At 51.8% G+C, this 27,249-nt stretch overlaps 1 protein-coding gene across 1 annotated transcript; it reads right to left on the bottom strand.

Annotated features, from left to right (window-relative positions):
* Positions 1-2,194: 2,194 nt before the first annotated feature.
* TRIM62 (tripartite motif containing 62) lies at positions 2,195-26,859 on the bottom strand. Its single transcript, XM_004371978.2, has 5 exons — positions 26,452-26,859; positions 15,929-16,024; positions 9,908-10,164; positions 8,922-9,037; positions 2,195-2,881 (listed from the first exon to the last, which is right to left on the bottom strand). The coding sequence occupies exons 1-5, from the start codon at positions 26,857-26,859 to the stop codon at positions 2,331-2,333; spliced, it is 1,428 nt and encodes a 475-aa protein (XP_004372035.1). The 3' UTR covers positions 2,195-2,330.
* Positions 26,860-27,249: the final 390 nt, after the last annotated feature.

Below are 27,249 nucleotides of genomic sequence, written 5' to 3'. Positions count from 1 at the left end.
GCAGTGCCCCTCTAAGTGCAGTGCACTTTACAGCTTACCAACAAATCATATGAGGTTGGTGTTATTATCCTCATTTTGAAGATGGGAAAACTGATACCTAGAAAGGGCAAGTCTTACTTCTAAACCCACACAGTGGTGGAGCCTGGATTCGAGCCCAGGTCTGTGTGGTTCCAGAGCCCAGGTTCTTGCAACTGCCTCATGCCACTGCTGCTCCCAAAACTATCACCACCCTCCCCCAGGCAAAGATGGACATCTTCGCTGGCTAGTAAGTGTCAGGCAGGGTTGTGATGTGAGTGCTAGCTTAGAACTCATTTCTAATCCAAACTCCATCACTTACCAGTGTGGGATCCAGAACTGTAAACAAGTTATGTCCTCTCTCTGAACCTCATTTCTCACCTCTGTAAAATGGGCACAATACCATCTACCTGGTAGGGTTACTTTGTGGATTAGCCATGCTCATGTATGTACACTGCCTGGGACAAAATAGGTGGACCTCTGTGTTTGTCAAAATGAATGGAACTGACCACTGACATCCTATAACTTTAATTTAATACAAATTCATTATAACTCACAAAATTGGTAATATTTTAAATAAAAATACTGTTGGGAGTGGCCCAGAGATCTGGGGTTACTGAAGGGGTGGTGTGAGGATTCCTCCCACCCAGGGGAGGCTCCAGTGGACAGCAGTTGTGAGGTGGGAGCTCCCCAGGGTCAGCTATTCCCTTGGAACTGATGTGGTCAGAGACCCCAAGTACAGAATCTAGGTTCCAGGACTAGAAAGAAAGGCCAAAGCTGAGGAGACATTTCGGCTTGGTTCTGTAGGCTCATTCCTCAGGTTCCTGACCATGGTCAGGGACAGAGTCACAGATCAGGACACCTTGAGGCTCTGTTGCCCCAAAGTGAAAGCCTAGAGGTGAACTCCAGTCTCTCCTGGGTTCTTCATGCTTGGATGCTGTAGCAAAAACCAAGAATGAGCTTGCTCAACATCCATTCTAACCTCTTTTAGTTTGCCTTTTGTACTGCTGATTCTAGAAAGATAAAAACTACATTTCCCAGACTCCGTTGCTTAGGGATCTGACTTAGGTTCCCTAAACAGAATCCCTGCAGAGATTTGGATTTGGGAACTGAGTTCAGCAGGAGAGAGGCAGGCCTCAGGACATCCATTTGCTGGCATGGATGGTAGCAGAGGAAGCACAGTTCTACAGCTAGCGGCTTCCTGATGCAGTGGCTTCTTGCAGATGGGAGTAGCTTTCCTGGTTACAATAGAGACTTTATGAGTCTGGGGGCTGAGAGTCATTCCTGGAAATTCACCAAAAAGCCTGCTCCTCCAGGGACCTGGTAATAAATCCTTTGTCTGTCTAAACTAGCTAAAGGGGCTCCTGTTGTCGGCAACAGAATTCTAGCTGAAACATATGTCAAGTCTGAGGCGGGGTCCCAGCCAACAGCCCTTCCCAGTACTCAGGTCTTGACTAAAATAGCTGCTCCCAGAAGCCTCCCCACACCCTAGCCTGGTCACAGGGTCCCGGCTGGTGAGGGCTGGCTGCACCCTTGTTGAGAGGGACCTCGACCATCCAGTGATGCTTGTCCTGCAAGTGCCCTTGGGCAAATGACTATGTGTCTGCCTCAGGATGTGCCCTCAACCTGTCCTTAGGCCTGTGGGCAGGAAGGTGGTAGCACAGTGACTGTCACATGTGTGCCCAACTACTGGCTGCCTTCTCAGGTTGGCACCTGCTCATAGCATCATCTCTGACCTGCAGGTCAGTGGGAAAAGTAGGAAATATGTAGCTCGTGGTATGGGGATGACAGGAGGGTGGTTCTCAGAAAGCCCTACAACCAGCTACTGTGGGCTGGGGTCAAGGGTCAAATGGCCCATCACCAGCTTGGTCAGGTCCATCACCAGCAAGTCTTAGGCCATGGAGCATATGAGGGTTCTGTGTCTTTTTTGAGCTTCCATCTGCCAGCAACACCCTGACATATCCTGAGTCCAGGGCATCTGGTCAGGAGGGAGACGTAGGGAAGCATCTCCCTGCCCCTGAGACAATGGGGATGAGGGTTGGGCAGGGGTTGTCCAGAAGAGAAAGAGGTCACATCCTTGGATAAAGCCATGTTCCCATCAAGGTCAGAGTTACAGAACATCAGTGCTGGAAGACAGCTTAGGAATCATGGAGTGCAACCTTCACTTTACAGACAGGCAAATGGAGACTGAAAGGTAAACTGGCCTGAGGTCTCAGGGTGGTCAAGCTAGGCTAGAATCTAGGCCTTCCATCTCCTGGGCAGGGTTCTTACTGGTGGCCGTGGCCCCAGGAGGCTGTGGTCTTGCTCAGTCCACACTAGATGCGGATGGTGTTGATTCGCAGTGGCTGCACGTTCTTGCCGTTAGCATGGCTCTGGCCGGGACTGAAGTAGGAGCAGAGCTTGCCCGGGAACTTCTCACGGAAGGTGTAGAGCCAAGACATGTCATCAGCATTGTAGAAGATGAGCAGGCCTTGGTCGTAGTCCAGGAAGACACCCACCTTGTCAAGCTTGTCACGGACGTTGAGCCGCGTCCACGGCTCCGTGCAGGCGCTGTACTGGTTGCCATCGTGCATGACGATGCAGTAGAAGCCACGGCTAGGCTGGATCTGGATGCTGCCCTTGCGACTTGCAGCCTCATGGGCCAGCCCGATCACCCACTGGGTCTTCTCCGCCACCACCACCTCCCAGTAGTGGATGCCACTGCTGAAGGCCTCAGATCCCAGCACGGACACCTCAACGTCAAAGCGCTTCGGTGAGTCCTGCAGTGGCTGTGGGTGCAGGTTGCCATAGGCCACAATGGTGCAGTCATCGGACAGGATCAAGCGCTGGTGGGCAGTGCCGGGGTCCAGGGTCAAGGCTGCTGGCACTGTGCGGGAGGGAGAGATGATGAGTGGAGAGAAGGCTGTGGACTCACTATGTGGCATCTCCCTAACGGAAGGGTTCTGGTTCTCAAGAGGCCACTGACCTGCTGTGTGACCCTGCACACAACCCTGCCCTCCAGGTGGAAGAGTGATGGCTACGGTCCTTCCAGATGTAAACCTGGATCCAGGGAGCAGAGGCGATGGCTGCTTGTTCACAGCCCTGTCTTCTAGCCGATCTCTCACTCCCCACCTCCCACTGGGGCCCAATGCCTTTGCTCAGGCTGTTCCCTCCCTTCTCCGCTCTGCTTGTTGTAATCACCACTACGAAGCTCAGTTCAAATGGCCCATCCTCTGGGAAGCCTTCCTGGTAACCCAGCTGGTGGATTCACTCTCTTTGAAACTCCTTAACTTTGCTTGAGCTCCTCTCCTGATATGGTGTATAGTCTTCTGTGTCCCCTCATTTGCACCAGAAGGGCAAACCATAAAAAACCAAACCTGTTGCAGTCGAGTTGATTCCAACTCATAGTGACCCTACAGGACAGAGCAGGACTGCCCCATAGGGTTTTCAAGGAGTGGCTGATGGACTTGAACTGCTGACCTTTTGGTTAACAGCCTGAGCTCTTAATGACTGTGCCACTGGAAGGGCAGGAACCATGTATTGTCTAGCTGGGTTCTCCCTCGTGTGCCCAGTGCCTAGCAGGGTACCTGCCATAGGACAGGTTACTGGAAAGTCTTGCCAAATAAATTGACCCCGTTTGTTTTGCTCTTTGGGCAGGCAACACAGCCTGGGTCACCTGGCTCTGGGATGACCACACCGGCTTAGCAGGTCTGGCTTCCAAAGTCTCATGAACCCTTGTCACTGCTTCTGTTTACTCTTTCCCCTCTGAGGGGGATGAGGACCAGCCAGAAGGAGAAGAGGGGACCTGGGACTGGCTCTTGTTAGCCTGGCTGACCATTTATTTCCAGGCTAGAGCAAGACAAGGGGAGGAGAAGTGGGGGAAGGAATCCTGCCACCAGTTTCTTCTGGAAGGAGCTCTCTGGCTCTTCCTTACCTGGTGGAGCAAGGCCATGATTACACGTGATTGATTACACGTGACTGGAGAATTACCCTATACTTCAATCACCCCTGTCGGCTGCGTACATACGCTGAAACAAGAGACCTCAGTGATGGCGACTGTCTCCAAAAGGGAACAACAGCCCGTCCCTGAACCGTGCTCCTGTTCATATACCCCTTAGCAAAGCTGACTTGTAGCAAGCCCCTTCCATGATCACTGTCAGGAGTCAATTTAGTTTTGCATTTTACACTCCTCTTTCCTGTTCTTAGAACTTGGAGGGCTGTGCGGAAACAATTAGCTCTGTGAATAGAGGGGTCAATGGAAACATAATTTTCTGTCCAGGGTCATAGAGGAGGGGGAACCATGAGAAGAAAGACACTAGGCTAGTGGAGGAACGTTTCACCCTATAGTGTGATCACAGGGCAGTCTGTCAGAACCAGAAGTCTGCCACTTGGAATATGGAGAACTCCCACAGCGGGGTGGAGATGGGGGATTCAGGGGATATGAGAGGTGTGTGTGGGGAAGTACTGGGGAGAGAAGCACCTAATTAGATACAAACAGGACCACTGCTATGGGGCCTACGGCGAGAGGTGGGTTACACTTGGGTGTCTATATCAGAGACTTCTGATCAAGAGGGTCAGAGCAGGCCCATGGCCAAGGTGCCCAGGATGATTGGAACAGACTAGCAACAGGTGAAACTATGGCTCAGGTCAGAGGACCAGGGGAGACTGGCAAGCAGGCACTTGGGTGCCGCCTCAGAATCTTAAGCCTTTTAGGGCCACGCAGGCCATTTCTAGATGCCACTGACGAGTGAGGAGGGCGCTCTAGGAGGCAGCCAAGGGTGTTCTCAGTGGTTCAGGGATTGAGCTGGATGAAAACGAGCCTGCAGGAGGAAAGAAATCCTGACCTCACTGAGCGCCAGCTCCTTGGGGGTGGAATGACATTGCCAGAAGCATGGGGGACTGGATGAGGCCAGGACCCCACCACTCACTGGGCAGGCCAAGGAGCCTTGATGGTGCAATGGTTAAGTGCTTGGCTGCCAACCAAAAGGTCTGTGGTTTGAACCTACCAGCCGCTCTGTGGGAGAAAGATGTGGCTGTCTGCTTCCGTACAGATTTACTGCCTCAGAAACCCTATGGAGCAGTTCTACTCTGTCCTTTAGGGTCACTATGAGTCGGAATTGACTCAAGGCAACGTGTTTTTTGTTTTTTTTTTAGGGGCGGGACCTGGTGTAACTGGGCTGTGCTGGCATTGTGGGCAGGACTAGAGGCAGGGCCTGATTTCCAGTGAAAAAGGCCCCACCTCCCATGGGGCGGGGCCTGGTGCTCTCTTAGACAGGGGGCATGGCCTGACTCTCAGAAGGCTTTTACATCCAAGGGGTAAGGCTGGGGCAGGGCCTGACACCCTGGCTGCTGGTCCACCTCCAGGGACTCCCCACCACAGACAGAGGGTTCTGTCTTCTGGGCCTCCTCTGGCCTTCCAGAGGTTAGGGTTGGCAGGAGTAAAAGTCTTCAGACCAGAGAGAGACACAGAAGACAAAATGGCAGTGCCCTTCCCCTCTGAGAAGCCAGTGTCTGTGCAGGGACACACCCAGCCTCTGTCCTCAGAGAAGCGACACACGAGGTCAAAAGGCATTTGGGAAGGAGCAGACCCTGCTGAGGTCTCAGGAAGTGTCTTCCAGCAGCAGAGAACCCGCTCCCGGTGCACAGCCCCAGCTGCCATCACCATTACCACTACCAAGCGAGTGTCTTGTGCTTCTTTGTTCTCAAGGACTGGGCTTCAAGCCTGGAGAGGCCTGACAGGTCAGGAAATGCTGTCAGCTCTTTCTGCTGACTAGGCCTTTAAAGAATTCGGTCCCTCAGGCCTTCCGCCCACACAGGCCCTCAGCTGCACAGTTTGGGCATTCCCAAGCCATCTTCATACCCACTGACTCATGTGAGCATCATAGCAGCTCCAGGGGCACAAATTACTGTACCCATTTTTCAGAAGAGGAAACTGAGGCTCCAAGAAGACTTCTTCTGAATTAAGTGGCTTGCTCAAGGAGCTACTGGGGTGCAAGCAGAGTTGGAACTTGAGCTGAGGTCTTTTCACACCATGTTCTTTCCATTATGTGGCCCCAGAAAGCCTGTTCAGCAAGACTGAGGAAGCATCTGATGCATCAAGATAATAATAACAAACAGGTATCAAGCACTTACTAAGTTCCAGGATTAATATTTACAAATAAACGATTTTATTTAATTCTCACATCTATGGTGGGAGATAAATGCCAACTATCCCTGTTTTATAGATGAGGAAACTGAGGCTCAGAGAGGTGAGTGATTTGCCCTGGGTCACACAGCTAGGCAGTAAACATGCTAGGACTCAAAATGATTGGATTCAGGTAAGCAGGAGGACAGGAGAGAGCAGCCCAGGAGAGGGAGGTGGCAGGAGCAAGAGGAGCAGTGTCTGGTGTCCTTGGGACAATGGGCTGCCTGGCTTGGCTAGGGAGGAAGTTTGTGCCTGTGAGCTGGGGCAATCAGGCTGGGTAGGTAGAGAAGTTCCTGATGCCAGGCTGAGGGGCAGGGCGGGGCAGGGGAGTGACAGGTGCTAGATAGGTTCTCAGGTGACCCAGTAGGAAGCCTGAGTTGGGGGGTGGGGGGAGGCAGGAAACTGCTAGAATCTATGGGCTAGGTCCCTGGGGGCACCTTCCCCTCCCATCTGGACATAAAGGGCCTTGGTGCTGACAGTAGAGCCAGAGTGACTTCCCAGGCCCCACAGACAAAGGAAGGGGCCTGGCCAAACAGGCTGCTGTTCTCTGAACTCCCCAGAGGCTGCTGTCTTCGGCAGGTTGTTCAGGGCACACACTACTGCTCCCTTAGCCTCTCTCCTGAAGGCAGCTGTCTCTGGGGCAGTGGTTCTCAACCAGGGCACTTTTGTCCACAGGGGACATTTGGCAATATCTGGAGACATTTTTTATTGTCATCTCCCTGGGAAAGGTGAAGCAATCAGAAGAGAATTCTCACCAGCTCCTAGCCCAGCACTGTCCCATCTGCTTCCATGCCCACTGACTCTGCCTCCCTGGGGCCAGCAGACCAAGTTTCTGGGCCCCTAGCAGACGTTGGTCCTCCAGCTGTACAGCGGATTCCACCCTGGAGCGGCAGTCAAGGCCCTCATTGCAGCAACTCTCTCCTTCATCCTCAGCCCACAAATAGGCTGTTATTTCTTCAGTCTTAAAAAACAGCTGCTGCCACATTTTCTCCCTTGCCCTTTAGCAAAACTCCTTGAAAGCATTGTCTCCACCTGGTGTCTCCACTTCCTCTCCTCCCATTCTCTCTTGGCTGGGCTCCAATTAGGGTTTTAACCCCTATCACTCCACCAAAACAGCTCTCGTCAAGGTCACCAATGACCTCCGTGTTGCTAAACCTGGAGAATGGTCAGTTCTCGGTTCTCCTGCACTTGGTTTAACAGCCGTTGACATCATTGGCCACCCCTGGGAACACTTTTTCTGACTGACAGGACATGCCGGGGTTTCCCTCCTATCTCTCTGGCTGCTCCTTCTCGGTCTTCTTGGCTGGATCCTCCTCCCATCCCTGACTTCTATAAATGCCCTGGGGCTCCAAATATTAGGGTGACCCTCCTCTTTTCTGTCTTCTCTCACTCCCTAGATGATCTCATCTAGGCTCATTGTTAATGACGCTGGCCCTGACCTCTCTGCTGTACTCCAGATTTGTCATTTGAACTACCTTCTCAACATAAGCACTTAGAAATTTAATAGTCATCACAAACTTCACAGGTTTTAAAACTGAACTCTTGACCTCTCCCCCAAAACCTGCTCCTCTCTAGCCTTTCTCATCCTGGTTAATGGTAACTCTATCCTTCCAGGCACCTAGGCTAAGAACCTTGTACTGCAGTCGTCCTTGTCTTCTCTCTTTCTCTCACACCTGAGATCCAATCCATTAGCAAATCTTAATTGGCTCTATCTTCAAAATATATACAAAATCCAACCACTTCTCACCGCCTCCACTGCCCCCACCCTGGTCAGAGCCACCATCATCTCTCACCTGGATTATAGCAGTAGTCTCCGAACTGGTTTCCCAGCCTCCACCCTTGTCCTCCTTCAGTCTATTTTCAACCCAGCAGCCAGAGGGATCCTTTAAAACCTTAAGTCAGCTCCACTGCCCCCAATCTTCCAATAGCTCCCATCTCACTCGGCGTAAAAGTCAAAGTTCTCAGACTGGCCTTACAGGCTGTCATGGCCTCCCTCTCTAAATTATTATTATTAGTATTAAGGGTGGGAGGGCTACCTTCCTGACCTCCTCACCTCCCTCTCTCCTTCACTCACTCCACTCCAGCTGCACTGGTCTTCTTACTGTTCCTTGAACATGTCAGGCACGCTCCTGCCTCAGGGCCTTTGCACTTGGTGTTCCCACTGCCAGGAACAGTCTTCCCTCAGATACCCACATGGCTCACTCTCCTTCTTCCTTCAGTCTTGGTGAGGTCTTCTAATAGGACCCTCTATCTTTCTGTATCCTACCTCAGCATTCCCTAACCTCCCTCCTTAGCCTTTATCATTATCTAGTAAACTACATCTCTGCTATTCCCTAGGATGTAAGATCCATGAGGGCAGAGATTTTCACCTATTTTGCTCACTGCTATATCTCCAGCACTTAGAACAGTGCCTGGCATAAGGCAGGTGCTTGACATATACTGTATGTATAGGATGAATGAATGAACCAGTCGGGGCCTCAGTCTCTTCATCTGGAGAATGGGCATACTAATGGAACTGACCTCATGAGGTTTTTATGAGGGTTCATTGAGCTGAGTGATCATGTAGGTGCCCAGCACAGGTCCCAGAACACAGAGGGTACTCAGCAAAGGGCTGTTCTCACCCCTCTGCCTTGCCCCTGTGCTATGGGCTGAGACAGGTTGGGACATGTCCCACCTGGCTCCAGCCCATGGCAATCCTCACCTCTTCCTGGGCCCTCTCAGGGAGTGGCAGGCAGGGCCTTACCTGGGTGGATGTCTTGGAACAGGGACTTCCAGATGGTATACTGCAGGGGACCCGTGTACTTGGAGGTTGGAAAGTCTTCGTATGTCAGGTTGGTCTCGTGGATCTTCCCCTTGAGCCTGGAATGAAAGAAGGAGAGCAGGCTGCATTGGGGGCTGGATTGCTGCCTCCATACTTATTGCTGAATGTGTTAACCATTTGCACCACGCAGGGGGCTGGAAGGGCTATAGTAATACAAAGCATTCATATAATAATAAAAATATTATTATTTATTACATATAATTTAAATATTATTATAATATAATATATATAGCATAAGTAATATATTTAATATAAAATAGTTGCATAATATAAATAGCATGATATAGTTACACCTTCTCCTCACCTATCGACTATCTCCTTATCCAACGTTTCGCATTTACGACAATAGTAAAAAATCTACTATCCAAATATTTTGCATGTTAACAACATATGTTTGGCAACAAATGCCGAGGTACGAGGAAAGAGTAACGCTGGCTGTGACGGTTAAGGTTATGTGTCAGCTTAGCTGGGCCATGATTCTCAAGTGCTTTGGCAGTTATGTAATGATGTAATTTGGCAGTTATGTAATAATGCAGTCATCCTCCATTTTGTGATCTGATGTGGTTGTCCTCCATTTTTGCATAACAATGATTTTGCATAATGACCTGGTCTTTGGAACCTAACCATGTTGATTATAAGTGAGGAGAGGGTGTATAACATAAATAATATAATACGAATACAAATATATATAATATATATAAAAAACATACATAATATATATATAATAATGTAAATACAGAAAGTCTTCAGCTCAGGCTCTGGCACACAGCAGGTACCCCATAACTGTCTGGTGAAGGTTTGAATGAACGAAGTCTCTGCTAACCCCCAGTCTGCCTCCACTCCCACTAACCTGCATGGCTGGGGGAGGGGACGCCTGCTGGGGCAGGCCCCGGCAGGTGGGCACTTACCGCTCAGACACCGAAGCCACCCCGGCTAGGAAGGCATGCCGGTCAGTTTCGGCCAGCCGCTCCTGCAGGATCTGCTCTCCCTCCTGCACTTTGCGCAGCTGCTGGCTGTAGCGCTGGGCTTTCTGCTCAATGTCGGTGAGCGTGCGGGCCGTGTCTGCCTCCAGCTCCTCCAGCATGGCCTTCTGCCGCTCACGCAGCAGCCGATGCAGCCGCTCGAAGGCCTCACCGATGGTGGTCCGCAGGCTCTTGGTGGAAGACTGTGGGGAACAGTCATCAGGGGTTAGGGCAGGGGGAGTGGGAAGGGGAAGCCCTGGGTGAGAAGAGGAAACCGACCCTGATAGGAGGAGAGGAGACAGTGGGCAAGGGTGTGCTCGGTGGAGAGGATGGTGCATGCAAAAACACGGCAATATGAAAGGACATGGCGTGGCCAGGGACAGCAAATAGTTCTAAGTGGCCCATGAGGAAACCAATAAGAGGATCTACGTGAAACAATGAGGCTGAACAAGAGGACTAGTGGAGAAAGGGAAACAGTTTGAAAGATGCTTTAGGAGGGAGACTCTTGGGGCCTGGTGACTGGCTGGCTGTAGGGGTGCAGGACAGAAGGGTGTCAAGGATGATGCTCAGATTTCTGGCTTGGGGTGGGAGGGATGGGGAAGCTGGCATGGGGAGTTGGGGACAGGGAGAAGATGCTGAGTTCAGTCTGCGGTACAATGAGGTTTTTGTTTTTAAAAAATTCACCCATGGGGCTCAACGAAAGATGACAGGGGGATTACCACTGTCAAAGAGCTTTATAAGCTGCCAGACAACCTTGGAAGACACTTGTGCTGTCCCATTACCCCTGAGACCCTCCGGCTAGGGACCGAGAGCTGGAGGTTAGGGCCATTTTCAGAGAAGGTAAGCATGGCCTTATGGGGTTCTTTTTGCCCCCGTGAGCAGTGCCAGGCCCAGAAGGGGATAGAGTGGTGATAGCCTGGAAAAGAATCCTGGCTCTGGGTCTCTAGCTGTGGCAACCTTAGATGCCTAAGATCTCTAAGCCTCAGTTATCTTCTCTGTAAAACGGGTAACAAAAGCTATATTGCAGGGTTATGGAGAAGATTAAATGAGGGAATGTTCATAAAACGTGTAGCACTTTTCGAGTTGCAGAGAAGTGCTTGGTTATTAAAAAGGGATCCATTCTAACCGGCATGTCCCAGAAGTCTTCACTGAGAAGTGGCTTCTGAGCTGGGGCCTGAAGGATGCGCAGGATGTCAGCTGGTGCTAGGAGAACAGGTAGAGGAACAGCACATGTAAAGGCTTAGAGTCAGAACGACGGCTGCAGCTATGTGTGGGGCCTGCCTCTGCAATTTCACTTTGTGGGATTCTGGCTGGGAGTTCATGGAGTCAGAGACCCCGCTGTGTTCAGTGCCCAGGGCTCTGTGGGAGGCTCAACAAAGGCTCAATTAGGGCCTGTTCCCTCCCCGCCACAATGCCGGCCTGCAGGAAGAAGTGTTGGCAGCGGGCCAGCCTTCCTGCGCATGCCCACCCAGAGCACCAGGCAGACAAAGAAGGGGCGGAGGAGAGGCTGGGATGCACGGCCAGGCTGCCTGGGGCCTCCCTGAGCCCCCTCACCCAGGGGGGCTGAGACTCCTGTGGTGGCCCTTGCTGATGAGGAAATGGAGCCTGCCCTCCTGCACTATCTGGAGCTTCCCACCAAAGGCCCCCAAATCCCATGGTCTCCCCCTCTGGTTCTGCTTCATTGACTCTGTAGCAGTGTTTGGCCAACCGGCCACCCTCTACTAACAGAAAGTTCTGGTTCACCTCCCACCTCTGTGGCTGCCTCTCTCTGCCTTCCATGTTCCTCGGGGCCTGCCGGGCCTGCCCCTCCCATTCTCCCCTACACATCTGCCCTTATCTTCAACACCCACTGCTTTAAGGTAGACACCAAAGTCCACTTCAATAGCCCTGCATGTCTCCTGAGCACCACACTCATCTTTCCAACTGCCTTCTCAACACATCCCCCTGGGGTTCCATGGGGTTCCATGGGGTCTTATGGGATACAGGGCTGAGGTAGACATTCCCACCCAGGATGGACTCATGGACTAGCTGGGGAGGAAGAGGTCAGTGGAGAAAAACAATGGGGGTGGAAGAAGAAGAGAATGCTGGGGAGAAGAAACAGGCCATTAAAAAAAACAAACAAAACCAGATCCATTGCTGTTGAGTTGATTCTGACTCACAGCGACCCTATAGCACAGAGGAGAATTGCTCCATAGGGTTTCCAAGGCTATAATCTTTGTGGAAGCAGACTGCCATTTCTTTCTCCCATGGAGCAGCTGGCAGATTAGAACGGCCGACCTTTTGGTCAGCAATCAAGTGCTTAACCACTGCACCACCAGAATCCCAAGTGGGGAAACTGAGGCTGTGAGGTCTCTCCAACTTACTTGATCCAGAAGTTAACTCCATGTCTTTGCCAACAAACTTGCCACGAGAGTATCCTTCTGGTGCAAACAAGGTCACAGCTGATGGCTGTTTGACAACCTTTCTTGGCTCCTTGATGACTAGTAAAATGCTGAATTCTTTAGCCTGGCATTCAAAGCCGTTCTCAATCTGACCCCAGCATTGCAATTCCATCTGCCTAGAATGACCCCCAAACCCTTTATTCAACTGGCAAACTCCTACTCATCCTGCAAGACCCAGATCGAAAGCTACCTCCTTTGTGATTCCTACTCTAACTTGTTCAGGCAGTTGGATGCTCCCAGAGCATTTGGCAAACGCTCTTAATATGCTGCCCCACATTTTAGGAGTGCCTCTTGGGTGGGAATGATGTCTTTCTTAGCCCCTGCCCGCCATGGCCATTACAGGGCCTGGCACAAATCTGGCAGTGAGGAACTGCTTGAGTGCGGCAGGAGGGAAGGAGCAAAGGAAGGAAGACTCTTGCTCAAGACTGCTTTGTAGACACAGGCATGGGCTCTATCTTCTTCCTAGGTCAGGGGCCCAGTGTCCTCAGGACAAGGGAGGGTGGGTAGAGAAAGAGGGAGAGACAGGGAGAGGGCAGCTCAGACGTGCGACGTCAGAGTGACAGCCATCCCGGGAACCCCAAGCATGTCCCAGATGGGTCCTCCCAACCTACCTGGCTGGCTCACCACAAAGCCATAGATCTTGCTGAGGGCATCCCAGGGGGACAGCCTAGCGTGAGGCTGGAATTTGACAGACTGGCTTTGACAGACCTGGACAGTATGCTTCCAATTTGTCACTTGCTGGCTTTGGGGCCTCAGGCCAGTCCCTCAACCTCTCTGTGCCACCAGTAAAGTAAGGATAACATTTCCTACCCCTAAAGGTGATTTGTTTTCACTCATTTATTCCAATAACTATTGTGCGCCAGGCACTGTGCTAGGTTCTGGGGAGTCCTGCTGTTGTCGAGGTGACATTCTGTGGGTTTCTGTGAGACGATATATAGGAAACGATTCCCAGAAGAGAGGAAAGTCCAGCTCAGTTGGTGTGTGCCATTTACTTTTGTTCTTTCTAGGGCAGAGCCACCCCCACCCCGCCTCCGACCCTCAGTGCCATGGTTGGGAAAGCAGCCCCCAGCCCAGCTTGCCACACCCCTGGAAACAGGAGGAGCTGGGGCCGCTTCAGAAAAGCACTCTGCTAAGAATGCATCACCCCACCAGGGCCGACCAAGGAAAACACAGGGCCTGAGGAGGGAGATCAGACAGGCCCCAAGGCTGGGCCACTGGAGGGGCAGGCGCCGCAGGAAAGCCAGGTCAGGCACCAGGTGAAATATGACCTCCAAAGCATCCATAGGCATTTCTTGTATAAACACCCCAGTCCAGACAGGAAGCAGGGCTGGGGGAACTGGAGGGGGAGGTGGCCCCACAGGACCCCCCAGAGGCAGACAGATGGACAGGAAAGCGGGGGAGGAAGAGGTCAGTGGAGAAAAACAATGGGCGGGGTGGATGGAGAGAAGAGAATGCTGAGAAGAAACAGACCATAATATTTTCCTCTTACCCAGACAGGGGCTTCCATTTGCTCGTCTTCACCTGAGAGGTGTGTAATCACCAGACAGATGGGGAAACTGAGGCTTTGGGAAGCAACTGAACCAGGGTCCTGGGAGTGTTTCTCATCTGTTGCCCAACAAGAGTCCTGCCCAGAGGCACTCAGGAATGTTCTCTGAAGGAATATTTGTCCTGACCTTCCTGAGACCCCACAGCGGGTCAGTGGCCAAGTTGGGGCAAAGATCTGGGTCACTGATGGCCTCTCCAGGCCCCAGGGTGACCTCCGGAGGCCCAGCGCATTCCTAAGGTTCTGTTCTGGCTGCTGCTGGCATCACACCTCTGCTAACAGAGTGGAGCCACACTGAAATCGCCTCACGGCTTGGCAGCTGGGCCCTGGTTCCCAGTTCTTGGTCCCAGAAAGATGGGGAAGAAATCAAAGCAAGTTAGTGAGATATCTGCGGGGGAAACTCAGAGGGGGCCCCTTAGTAGTGTGCTAGGATTCAAAACTTCAGGACTGAAGGGAGCTGAGGAGAGTACCCACTGCACAGATAGGAAGACTGGGGGCCCAGAAAAGTATGCCATTTACAAAGTCACAAAATTAGTTAGTGGCTGGATCAGAACTCACGCCCTTCCTCTCAGGTCAAGGAAAAAGGCTTTTATTTTCAAACCACTGTAGTAGAGACAAAAGGAGCCCTGGTGGTGCAGTGGTTAAGGGCTCAGCTGCTAACCAAAAGGCTGGTGGTTCAAACCCACCAGCCATTCGCAGGAGAAAGATGTGGTAGTCTGCTTCTGTAAAGATTATAGCCTAGGAAACCCTATGGGGCAGATCTACTCTGCCATATAGGGTTGCTATGAGTTGGAATTGACTTGATGGCAATGGGATTGGCTTTGGGTTTTTGTAGTAGAGACTGCAGGGTTTGGCCCTATCTTTTCAGAGTCCATATCCCCAAGTAGACCAATAAGCAACCTTATGATAAACGGAGAAAAGAGTGAAGCTGTCAAGGGTTTCATTTTACTTGGATCCACAATCAACGCCTATGGAAGCAGCAGTCAAGGAATGAAATGACACATTGCATTGGACAAATCTGCTGCAAAAGACCTCTTTAAAGTGTTCAAAAGCAAAGATGTCATTTTAAAGACTAAGGTGTGCCTGACCCAAGCCATGGTGTCTTCAATCGTCTCACATGCATGGGAAAGCTGGATAACGAACGAGAAGACTGAAGAAGAATTGACACCTTTGAATTATGGTGTTGGCAAAGAATATTGAATATACCATGAACTGCCAAAAGAACAAACAAATCTGTCTTGGAAGAGGCACAATCAGAATGCTCCTTAAAAGCGAGAATGGCGAGACTTCGTCTCACATATTTTGGACATGTTATCAGGAGGGATTGGTCCCTGGAGAAGGACATCATGCTTGGTAGAGGGTCACTGAAAAAGAGGAAGACCCTCAGTGAGATGGATTGACATAGTGGCTGCAACAATGAGCTCAAGCATAGCAACGATTGTGAGGATGGTGCAGGACCCGATAGTGTTCAGTTGCACACAGGGTCCCTATGAGTCGAAACTGACTCGATGACACCTAACAACGACAACATATCCCCATGTCCTGAGGTAAAGAAGGGAGATGGTACCAGGACGAGGCCACAAGCCATGAGGAGGGCTTGAGAGATGAGCTGCGAGGGGACATGTCCAGGGATGGCTCCTAGGGCAACGGGCGTGTTTAACGAGGGGGGTGGAAAAAAAGACTGGGTATATACTCCCAGTTGTACAGGGGTCCCTGGTGCCAACGCCAACTTCCACCCAAAGCGGGAAGGGAGAAAGGACCCCCCCTTACCTTGGCCTTGGAGGGCCCCAACTTTAACCCAGGCACCAGTCCCAAATCCTTGCCCTCAGGCGCCTCAAGCTGGGCCCCACCCTAGGCCCCGCCCCCACACGTCCCGCCCCTCCGCGCCAGGTTAGGTCAGCGAAGCTCCGCCCCCACGCAAGCCCGAGGCTCGTCCCCACTTCAGCGGGCCTCGGTCGGTCCGCACGTCCAAGCCAGTCTCACCTTGGTCTCTGCCACCTGGCGCTTGAGCAGCTGCAGCGCCTCCGTGTGTTCCCGCTCGCTGTCCTGAAGGGCCTGGAGCTGCTCCTTCAGCTCCCTCTGGAACACACACGAGGCCGGAATGGGGGCGCGGGCCAAACCTGGCCCAGGCAGCGAACTGGGGCATCGGCTTCCTAAAACATCTCCAGAGTCCGTCCCCATCTTTCCATCTTTCGTCTGGAATTTTGCAACATCCGCCTCTCAGGATATCCTAGGAGCTCTGTCTCCCTCTCCCAATCCACCTCTACATGCTGGCCACCCTGAGCCGACCCCGTGGCTCCCCGCTTAGAATCCTCTGTTGGAACCAAGGCTGTACCGCCGTTCATTGCTGCAACTAACTGCTATTTTTCTCTCTCTAGGCACTGTTCTCAGCCCTCTGCTTGCATTAATTCATTCAGTCCTCTCAATAACCCCGAGGCAGTATTATTAGCCCTATTTTCTGATGGAGAAACAGGTACAGAGAGGCTAAGAAACCAGTCCAAAAGCATACAGCTAAGAATGTAAGGGTGAAGCCAGAATTGGAGCCCAGGCAGTCTGCTTCCGGAGACCATGATCTTAACACCAGGCGACAAGTTTTCTACAATGATGACACCTATGATAAGCAGCAACAACAAAAATCCACAATAAACAGAATATTAAAAATTTAAATAAGGACAGAATCAGTATTACCGATTTTTCCTTTTGCCTCAGGTTCCAATATGGCTCAGTACAGCACTGTTACTCATCTTGTCTTTATTTAAAAATTTGATATTTGCTTCATCTTGGATTTTTTTTGCATTCATTTTGATTTTAAAAAATACCACATTAAATGTTATTTATCTGGATTACTGAGTTCTTTGGTGCCTGCTTAAATCCTGCACCTGAAAGCAAGTGCCTCACTCACCTCACCCCAGTTTCAACGCCTCCATCATCCTTCCCCTCCCCCGTAGCTCCCATTCACCCAAAGAGGCCTTCTTCCTGTTCCTCCATTATCTTGAGCTTGTTTCAGCTTTAGGACTTTGCACTTGCTGTTCCCTCTGCCTGGTGCACTCCACTCTCAGATGTTCTGGTGAATCCTTTGTATCAACAAAGTTTCCATTCAGATGCCACCTCCTCAAACAGGTCTTGCCTGAGGACTATTTCACAGTCTTCATAGCACCTTCCACTGTCTGAAATGACCTTGCTCACTTATTTGACTTCTTGTGTGTACTGCTCGTCTCCCCCACTAGAATGTGAATTTTATGAGGGCAGGAATCTTATCTGCCTTGTCCACTGCTCTATTCCCAGTGCCTAGAACAGTGCCCAGCACACAGTAGGTCCTCAATAAATTTATTTGTCAAATGAAAGAATCGGGTGTGGAGTTGGGTGCTCCCCAGCACAGGGTCCAGACATCTGTATGTATCAGGCTTCTAGCCCATTGTATCATGGTTAGCTTTTCTTCCATCTGTCCTTCCTCCATCCCCATACTAGCCCATGAGTCCTCCAGGGTGGGCCCTTAATGTCCCCTCTCCATATCCCCCATACTCAGGAACAGGCTGGCACTGAGATGGGGTTCAAGGAAGTTTGCCTTTTAAATTGGTTTCCATGGAAATGTTTAGCTCTGGCCAGGGCCTGGGTTCCGCAGTCAGCCTGGGCTGTGAATACCTAGGACAGGGCCAGGCACAGAGCAGCCTTGGTAAGGGTTTGCAGAATGAACCTGCCCCGGGAAGAAGCTGGGCTGTGGTCAGAGCTCACCTGTGGAAGGGTGGGAGGGTAGAGAGGGCCCCAGGCAGGCAGCTCTCTCCAGGTGGGCTGAGTACAGACCCTTGAGGGAACATCTAGCTTAGGAAAACCAAACCCAGAACCCAAACAGCAGGACGTAGGAGGCAGCCTGAGCTGTGTCCCCCCAAGGGACTCCTACCAGGCCTGGGATCAGACAGAGTTGGGTTAGGAGGCTGGCTCTGCCACCCACTAGCTGTGTGACCTTGGGCATGCCACCTAACCTCTCTGTGCCTCATCTGCAAAATGAGGATAATAATACTTCCCAGGAGTACTTAGCCTCGTAGAACAGAAAGCCTGGCATACACTGGGTGCTCCAGAGATGGAGTGGTCACCATGTCCCATATGAGGCTTCTTAGTTACTTTTCCATGTCCCCACCTTTATTGTGTCCAGGCCCCTCTTCGCTCCTCAGATGGACAGAGCAGGAAGGGACCCCAGGGATCATCTGGCCCAATCCCCTAGATTTCCAGAACAGGAAACAGAGGTCCAAGAAAAGGACTGGCTGGGCCACTGCCACACAGCTTGACAGAAGAGAACAAACTGGAAAACTTGCTCCCTGCAGAGAGAGGTCAGACAGAAGACAGGAACCTGTTGATAAACCCCTGAGTGATGGCGTAACTCCAAGGAAGGCCAAGGAAGCTCGGGACCAGAGAAGCCGGAGCTGGGCATGGTTTGGGTTTGAGTTTCACAGGTGCAGTATGTCATCCAATTCTCACAACTCCAAGAGATTAGCGCCATCATTACCCCATCTCATAAAGGGAGAAACTGAGGCTTCGAGAGGCTAGGCAGCTTGCCTATGAGCACTTAGACCAAGTGGTCAGGCTTTGCACTGGCCGCTAGGAGGGCTGAAGACACAATCCTTGTCCTGGGGGAGTTCACAGGTAGTCAGAGGCAGAAACATGAATAGGTAGACTATAAGGGGGAACAAGATAAACATGGAGGGACTTCCTAGGATCAAATCCAGCTGCCACCACCTGGCTGTTAGTGACAATCTCCCTCCACCTCAGTTTCCAAATCTGTAAAGTGGGGTTAATAATAGCACCTACTTCATCGACTTGTTGTGAGGATAAGTGGCTTAATTCATGACCTGGCATGATACGCAGGGTGTGCTCAGTCAATACAAGTTGTTGTTATCATCAAATAGTAATTATAATTATATATGCAATAGGGACTCTGAACTGGGGGAGCTTCAAGGAGAGAGTTTATTTCTGATGGGAGGCTCAAGGAAGACAAATGGACAGGGTTCCTTCAAGTCCCCAGGATGGAGCCAGGGCATTCTAGGCCAAGAGAACTTGTTGGGGAGGGGCACACCTGGCGTGTGCAGGAAGTGGGTTTCAGTAGGGGATGGTTGGAATAGGTGGGCTGAGTCACAAGCCAGAAAGGCCAGTTGGGGCTAACTGGGGCAGGGGTGGGAGGTGGAGGCGGCCTTGAACGTCAGCCTTGGGGAGTTAGACTCTGCAGGGCCTCATCAGAGCTAGGGGCAGGGCTGGCAGAGGGGCCTGGGGAGCAACACATCTCAAGGGCAGAGCCACAGCTCTCTGACTCTCCCTCCCCAGAGTGGGTGGGGTCTGGGCTGGTGCAGATCTGCACACACAATTATGCAAATATGCCAGCTGAGAGGCTCTGGGGCTTGCATTGGTTTGGAGAGGCCAGGATGGGGTCAGCAACAGGGGGAGGACAGACAGACAGCGCTCTGATTCTCCCCCAAGCCCCTCCTGCCTGGCCACGCCTCTCCCCAACCCAGAAATAAAGCTGCTGCCAGAAACTTTCTCTGGTTTCAGGGACCCTTCTACACCCTACCCCCTTCACCAAGCAGTGGTGTCCAGGGGACACGGCATGAGCTCTGGAGTCAGAAAAACCTGGGTTTGAATCCTGGCTGTGTGACATTGAGGCCCATCTCTCAAAATTCATCTATAATACGGGGCTAAGGGCTACATCATGGGATGTGATGAGGACTAACAGGGATGACATCTGTGAAAGGCCCAGCATCGTGCTTGGCACACAGTAGACGCTCAAGGCTCTTCCCTTCTCTGTTTCCCCCCACTGCTTTCTCTTTCCCTCTCTGACCCAAGGATGCCAGCAATCTTAACATCACCACTGAACTTGCCTCTCTTTTTTCCCTTTCCCAATCCTCTTATACTCCCAAAGCCCCAGATGCCCCTGCCCCTCATGATAGACCTGAATTCTTCCATATCTTTGAACCCCAACCCTCCCTGTCCATTTTGGAGCCTCCCAATCTCTGACAATACCTCTAGCTGCCCCTCCTGTCTCTAGCCTCTCCCCTCTTGTCCAGCTTCCACCCTGCTCCACAGTGCACTTTGCTGCAGATCTGACCACATCACGCTCCTCTGTTCCCCAGCATCTTCAGGATCAAGTTCAAGCTCCTTGTGGGGAAGGGGGGTCCATTCAAGACCCTTCATGAGCTGGTCCAGCCTCAGTTTCCTATTCTCGCCTCCACACTCTCACCTTCCCCTCCAGCCACAGTGTACCACTTAAACAGGTGCTCCCCTCTATGCCTGTCCTTGGTCAGACTCAGATAACCTGAGTCCAAGTTCCAGCTTCAGCGACACTTAATGGCTGTATGGCCTTCGGCATAGTTTCTGATCCTCAGTTTCCTCATCTGTAAAATGGGGTAATGAGATCCACCTCATAGGGTAGCTGTGAGGATTAATAAGAGAGAGAGCCTGCCAAAACATATAGCCTGGACCCTGGCACAGTATGCACCTAGGAAATGCTGGTTGTAGATGTTTTTGTTCTCTTTGCTTGTAATGCCTTCTCCTTCCACTCCCTGGCCCTAAGTACTTGGCTTATCCGTCAGGACTCAGCTCAACTGTGAGCTCCAGGAAGGCCTGGGGCAACTCTCAGTTACAACCAGAGCAACCTGGTCACAACCTAGCAGTCTACTAGACGGAGGCCAGGTCTAGTTTGGCTCTCTCCTGGGTCCAGCACAGGGCCTAGCCCTCAGTAGCCACAGCAGGAGTGTCGACTAGATACATTATTGAACGAATCCATGAGTCCAAGACTGAAACCACCTCCAGATTCTCCACAGCTGCCCCAAGCATTCAAGCAAAGCTCAGAGTCAGCGTCCAAGCAGAGCTCAAGGTCAGGAAGGTAAATGATACTGCTAAGAATTGGGAGATCTGAGCTCTGGTCTGACCTTGGGCAAGTCAGTTTCCCCAGTTATAAAGTGGGGAGAGGGTTGAGCTGTATAGTTTCTGAGGTCCCTCTCCACTTGGCTGCTCCCTGAGTCACAGCGTTGATGAAGAGGTTGAGTTCTGAGCTAGACACACCTGAATTTTAATCCCAGCTCTGCCTCCTATTTGCAGAGTGATCTTGGGCAAGTTACTGAACTTCTTAGCCTCAGTGTCTTCGTCTGTAAAATGGTGCTGATCATAGTCCCATTCAGGAAGTAGGGAAAGGAGAAAAGGCTGTCATGAGGGTTAAATGGCTGTAACACAGCACCTGGCACATAGTAAGTGCCCAATAAATTTTGGCTACGATTTTTTAGAGTTTTTATTATTTTCTGTTGTTATTACTCCCTGCTAGATCCTTTTCTCTGTATAAAATAAACGTCCTGGGACCCCCAACTTCAACCACAAGTTTCTACACTGTGGCCTGTGCTCAGCCAAGGTGTCCTGGATGAACAGGGCATTCCTAGCTGCCCACGGACACCTGTGAAGAGAGAAGAGGTGATGGCAACAGCCAGCTCCAGGTCTAACCCATGACCAGCCTTGTTCCTGCAGAGGCTGCTGTTTGCCCATAAATCCTGCCCTTTCCTGGGAAAAAATAACTGCAGAAGCTGCTTCCCTGGGACAAAGATAACCCAGTGGCCTGCCTGCTCACAATACAAAATAAAGTGCCTTCACATCTGTCATCTATTTGAATAGGTAGCAAGTCTCTCTCTGTCTTTACACAAAAAGTGGGGAGTCTTGTTCTCGTTTTCATTTCCCACATTGGGAAAAAGGTTCAGTGAAAGCAGCGCCTGCCACTTAGCCAGAGGCAGGATTTGAACCTGGTCCCGGAAGCCTGTTCCTTCCTCGTGTGGCTGCCTCGTGTCTCTGGATCACACACCCCACTCCAGGCTAACGCACCACTCTTTTCCTTGGCATGAAGGAGGCCTCGGGAGAGGCTCCAATGGTCACATGAGGCCTGGAGGAGGTGGCTGAGATGGAATCAGATCCCCTCTCTGGGGGTTTGGAACCTGAGACGGCCAGAGAGCCAGACGCCTTGCCAGACGAAGATGATCCCAGCCACCTGCCCTCGGCACATCAGCTGGCACAGACAGATCGTGTCCTTAGCCCAGCCCTGGTACAAAGACAGGCGGGGTGGGTGAGAGACAGCTACCCAGGCCTCCGAGGTGGCTCAGAGGTTATGAGTGGCCCAATCAGACTGGGTTCAAATTCTGACTCTGCCGTTTACTTGGCTCACTTAATTCCTCTGAGCCTGTTCCCTCATCTGTAAAAGGAACAAATAGCAGCACCCACTCAATATGGTGCTATGAAGATTAGGTGAGGTACTACAAGGAAGGCGCTCAGCACAGTCCCAAGCATCAGGCAAGGGCTCAGAAGCCCCATACCCTTCTGAGATGGGTACCCCTCCTTCCCCTTTGCTCTGAGGCCTAAGCGCTCAGCAGGGCACCTGGCACAAAATGTAAAATCTGTTGCCATGTACTGAGTGCCCACTATGTGCCAGGCACAGTACTAGACACTTCTGATATAGCATCCCTAACCCTTACTACATCCTTCCCAAGAATGTCCTATTATCCTCATTTTGTAGATGAGCACGTGGGGGCTTAGAGATGTGAGGTGACTTGTCTAAGGACACACAGCTTATATATGATGATGCCAGGATCTGACCCCAGTGTTAGGATCTGGAGTACCAAGCAATTCTGCCTGGCAGGTCAGGGAAAGCTTCACAGAGGAGGTGATATTTGAACTGAGCCTTGAAAGAGAAATAGGACTTGTCTAGGCTGGGATTCTCAACCAGGGGTGATTTTGACCGCCAGGGGACATTTGGCAATGTCTGGGTGGCCTAGTGATTAATAGCTACATCTGCTAACCAAAAGGTTGGCAGTTCGAATCCACTAAGTGCTCCTTGGAAACTCTATGGGGCAGTTCTACTTTGTCCTATAGGGTCGCTATGAGTCAGAGTCGACTCGATGGCATTGGGTATGGGGAGACATTTTTGATCGCCACAACTGGGGGAGAGGGGAGTCAGTGCTATTGGCATCCAGTGAGTAGGGGCCAGGGATGCTGCTAAACATCCTACAATGCGTAGGACAGCCCCCCACCCCAAACAGTGCTCTGGTCCAAAATGTCAATGGTGCTGAGTATGATATAACATACTGCAGCTGTCATTTATGGAGCACTTCCTACGTGCCAGGTGCAGTACTAAGTTCTTACAAATACCATCTTATTTAATCCTAACCCCGTTACTCTCATGCTGCCAATGAGGGACCAGAGGCTCAGAGATGGTAAGTAACTTTCGTAAGGTCACATAGCCAGTAAGTGGCAGAACCAGGATTGGAGCTGCCTGAGTACAAAGCCAGAGCTCTGAACCCTTCTGCTCTGCTGCCTCCAGGATTTACAATAAATGTAAAAGCTGCAGGCCAACTGTCAGGAGACTCCAGGCCAAGTCCAGGCCTGACCATCACTGATTTTCGAGGCCTTGGGCAAGGTCCCCTCCCTGCCCTACTGCTGTTTTTCCATCTGTCAAGTGAGGGTTGCAACAGATGATCCCCAAGGCCCTGCCAGCTCTGAGTCTATAATTCTCCAGGAGAGGGGCTCAAGCCCAGGCTCCTGGAGCCCTGGAGACAGACCCACCAGCTGCTGTGGGAGGAGAGGGTATGAGGGGCAGGCTCAGCATAAATATCTAATGAGCTCTGCCTCCCCGCCAGGAGGGAGAAGCCCACGGCAGGAGGCTCAAAAGTCACCCAGGAGCCTTATCCCCTCCAAAGCGAGGCAGGTTTCTCAGCCACCACCTTGCCAAGCCCTGTGCCTCAGAGGCCCCCTAAGAGGGACCAGGTTCTTGTCCTTTTCAGACAAGAGAGGTGGTTCTGGGCATCCATCCATCCAGCTGGGCACATGAGCTCCCACAGGTAGAAAGAGAAAGGATGGGAACATGCGCTGACCCAGTCCGTACCATGTGCCAGGCGCCTCAAATAGCAGGTTCATCTCAGGTTAGCTTCTTGATTATCCTGGTAGGGAGCAATCATCGTGACACCCATTTTACAGATGAGCACATCAAGGTATACATGAAGCAACTTACTGAGTTACACCAACTGTGATGAGGGCAGGTTTGGAACCCAGGTGTGTCTGAGCCCAGAGCCGGGGCACTAGAGGGTAAGTGGCAGTCCTGCTTTGCTCTTCCCCCAAGAGTAAAAGTGTTTCAGTAACGTTTGGAGAAAACATACATTCAATTTCTCTTGCATTCCCTGGGATACCGAATAGAGTGCAAACAAAACAAAACAAAATACAATAACTCAGATTTACTGGTTTGCAGACAAGGGCACCAAGACTCTGAAGGCAGAGGCCACTCCAGTTAGAAAGTCAGACAGGTTGAGGAGAGGGTGAATGGCAGGGGAGAGATCTGGCCTGGGGCAGGGCTGTGCTTTCTAGCCCTGGCTCTGTCACTGGCAGTGTGGCTTTGGTCAGTCACATCATCTGTCCAGATCTCAGCTTCCACATCTATATAATGAAGAAGTTGGACGAATGGTTTCAGACAGAGTCCCTTCAAGCCCTCACAACCTGCACCCAAACCTGTCAAAGGTTCTCTCCTCTTCCCTGTTTAGGTGACTTCACAGATGGGGAGATGGGGACACCAGTGCCTGGTAGAAGGAACTCTAGGGGTAGAAGGCTGATGCCAGCCTTGTGCAAGCCATGAATGGATTATCTCAGAGCCCCCGACTATCGTTCACCCTCTGATAGGGCCTCTATCCTCAGGGAGCCAGACTTAAATCAGTTGTGGTTTCAGGATGAAAAGGGACAGGAAGGGGGTGATGGTGAACGTGGGTCATTTCTCCTGGGACCAACATTCATCTCCGTGGGTATCTGCTGGGTGCACACAGACTCACAGAGATTCAAATGTAAGGGGAGAGGGAACCCCTACAACACTGGGGAAAGTAGTTATTTAGCTCCTGCTTAAACATCTGGAAGACCAGAAAACTCACTACCTCCAATGTTGACCCACTCCATTTTCATAAAATATTTGAGCCAAGAACGTTTGCTTCCAAATGTCCACAGTCAAGGCCAGCTCAATTCAGGATGGGTCATTCATTCATTTATTCATTCAACAAACCTTTACTGGTGTGTACTGTGGGCCTGGCCTTGTGCCAGGCTTTGGGGTTATACATAGGATGACTTTCCCTGTCCTTGGGGCACTGAGTCCTATGCTGGTATCCCAAGGACAGGATGCAGGGCTGCTGGATTTAAACAGTCTAGCTTGAGAAAAAGATTCCAGGCTCAAATAAGCTTGAGAACCATTGTATTAAACACAGTTAAATTGGTTTCTTTGCTAGAAGATTTCTCCAATCCTTTAATATGCAAATGTATGCTGAGAGTCCTCCAGTGAGGTATAGGCAATATACTATACTTCCCAAATGTAGCTGATCTTGGAACACTTCTTTTTAAAATGTTATACTTTTCAATAGAAAGCATTTGATGAAATGGGGCTTTGATGCTATTTGTTTCGCCAGAGGAGGTTGGGGAAAGTTTCACAAAGAGAACATTTAAGCAGGGCGTTGAGGGTTGAGCAGGAGTTTTTCAGTGACAATAGAAGGGCTTAAGGGAGACCAGTTACAATCCTATGCCAACTATTCTTCAGTTACTCAACATGCACTGTTTCATTTAGTCCTCAAAGGTCCTGATGTGGGTGACAGAGCTAAGGAGGTCATCAAAAGCCCCTGGAAACTCCAAGAGAATCACCTCACCTCTGGGCCTTATTGCCCCAATCTTAAATCTTCAAGTTCTGGCCCTGCTCTCAAGCTGCCTCTGGTTTAAATCTCAAATGGTTTTTAAACCTTCTGAACTTGATCTCAGCTTCAAAACAAAACAAAACAAAACAAAACAAAAAACCCTCATACACCTTGGCCCAGCCCTTGACACTCAGACCCTACCTCTTAGCACAGTTTCCTGACCCTAGCTTAGACCCCTCTCTCAGGCTTAACCCAGCACCATCTGCCCTAGTACTGATCCTGACCTCTAGGTCCTGATGGAGGCCCCGCCCTATCCTGCCTCCAAGTCGGCTAGATTTCCACTACCTGGTATAGTCCCTACCCATCCTCGGACCGCGGTCCCGCCCCTGTTCTAGCCTGACAGTATTCCCATCTTCGCTTCTGAAAGACAGAGATGTCCTCAATTCTGCCCTGAACCATTCTGGTACTGCACCTGTCCCCAGGAGCCTGTCCCCCCTGACTGGCTCTGCTCTAGCGCAGCTCTGATTCAGCCTCGTCCCCAGCCTTGCCGAAGCCCGGTACCTGGTTCAGCTCTGATTTCGTTTGTCTCCACGGTCCCACCCATCCCTGACCGCCCCCACTTCAGGTCTATCGCAGACCTGGACTGCCCAAGGCCCCGCCTCTAATGCCCCGCCCCTCGCCGCAGCTCCGCCCCTCGCCGCAGCCCCATTAATTCTGATAGGTCCCTGACCCTGACGGCGGCCCCGCCCCCAGTCAATTCTGACTGGGCCCTGCAGGCGGTCCAGCCCTGACCCGGAGCTGGTCCCGCCCCTGCCCCAAGCCCGCATGGCCGCGCACCTGCAGCTCCTCGAAGGCGTCGTCGATGCCGGTGACCTGGTGCTGCTCGTGCAGAGCCGGCTCGTCGCAGAAGAAGCAGAGCAGCGCGCGGTCCGTGAGGCAGAAGAGCTTGACCTTGTCGTGCGCCTGACAGGGTCGCGCGGCGCGGCGCGCGTTGAGGATGGCGTCCAGCGGGAAGGCGCTGTAGCGCTCCACGATGTTGGCCAGCTTAAGGCTCGGCGCTAGCGCGGGCTCAGCGAACGTGCGCCGGCACTCGGGGCAGTCGCGGGCGCCCTGCGCCTCCTGCCGCACCCAGTGCTCGGTGATACAGCGGCGGCAGAAGTAGTGCTCGCAGCCCAGGCTCACTGGGTCCTGGTAGATGCTCAGGCAGATGGAGCAGAGCAGCTCGTCCTTGAGGCTGCACGCCATGGCGCCGGGGGCCGCGGAGCGGGAGGCCCGAGAGGCAGGGGGGCGGCTACAGAGAGCGCGGCGTTGACGGGGGCAGCACGGAGGGATAGGTGCGGGGACGAGGCCCAGAGAGGCTGGGGTAGGAGCTACCGGGGATGGAAAGGGGTGCTGTCGGGCAGGGGGGTAACGCGGAGACAGGGGCTCAGAGGGTAGGGGCTACCCGGGACGCGAGCCCAGGAGGTAGTGGGTAACCCAGAGCGATGGGTGCTGGAGGGAGAGGGCTTGGATGTCTGAGGGGCGGGGCTCCTGGCGAGGAGGTTTTAGGGGAGGGGACAGTTCGAAGGGATGGGTGCTGGGAGAAGGGGATCTAGGACGGGGGCGGAGACCTTGGGAAGCTTGAAATCCCAGGAT

Source organism: Trichechus manatus, unplaced genomic scaffold (genome assembly GCF_000243295.1).
Source record: "Trichechus manatus latirostris isolate Lorelei unplaced genomic scaffold, TriManLat1.0 scaffold00015, whole genome shotgun sequence".
NCBI lineage: Eukaryota > Metazoa > Chordata > Mammalia > Sirenia > Trichechidae > Trichechus > Trichechus manatus.
The sequence above is the reverse complement of the archived record's forward strand: the minus strand, read 5'-3'. Positions and strand labels throughout refer to the sequence as shown.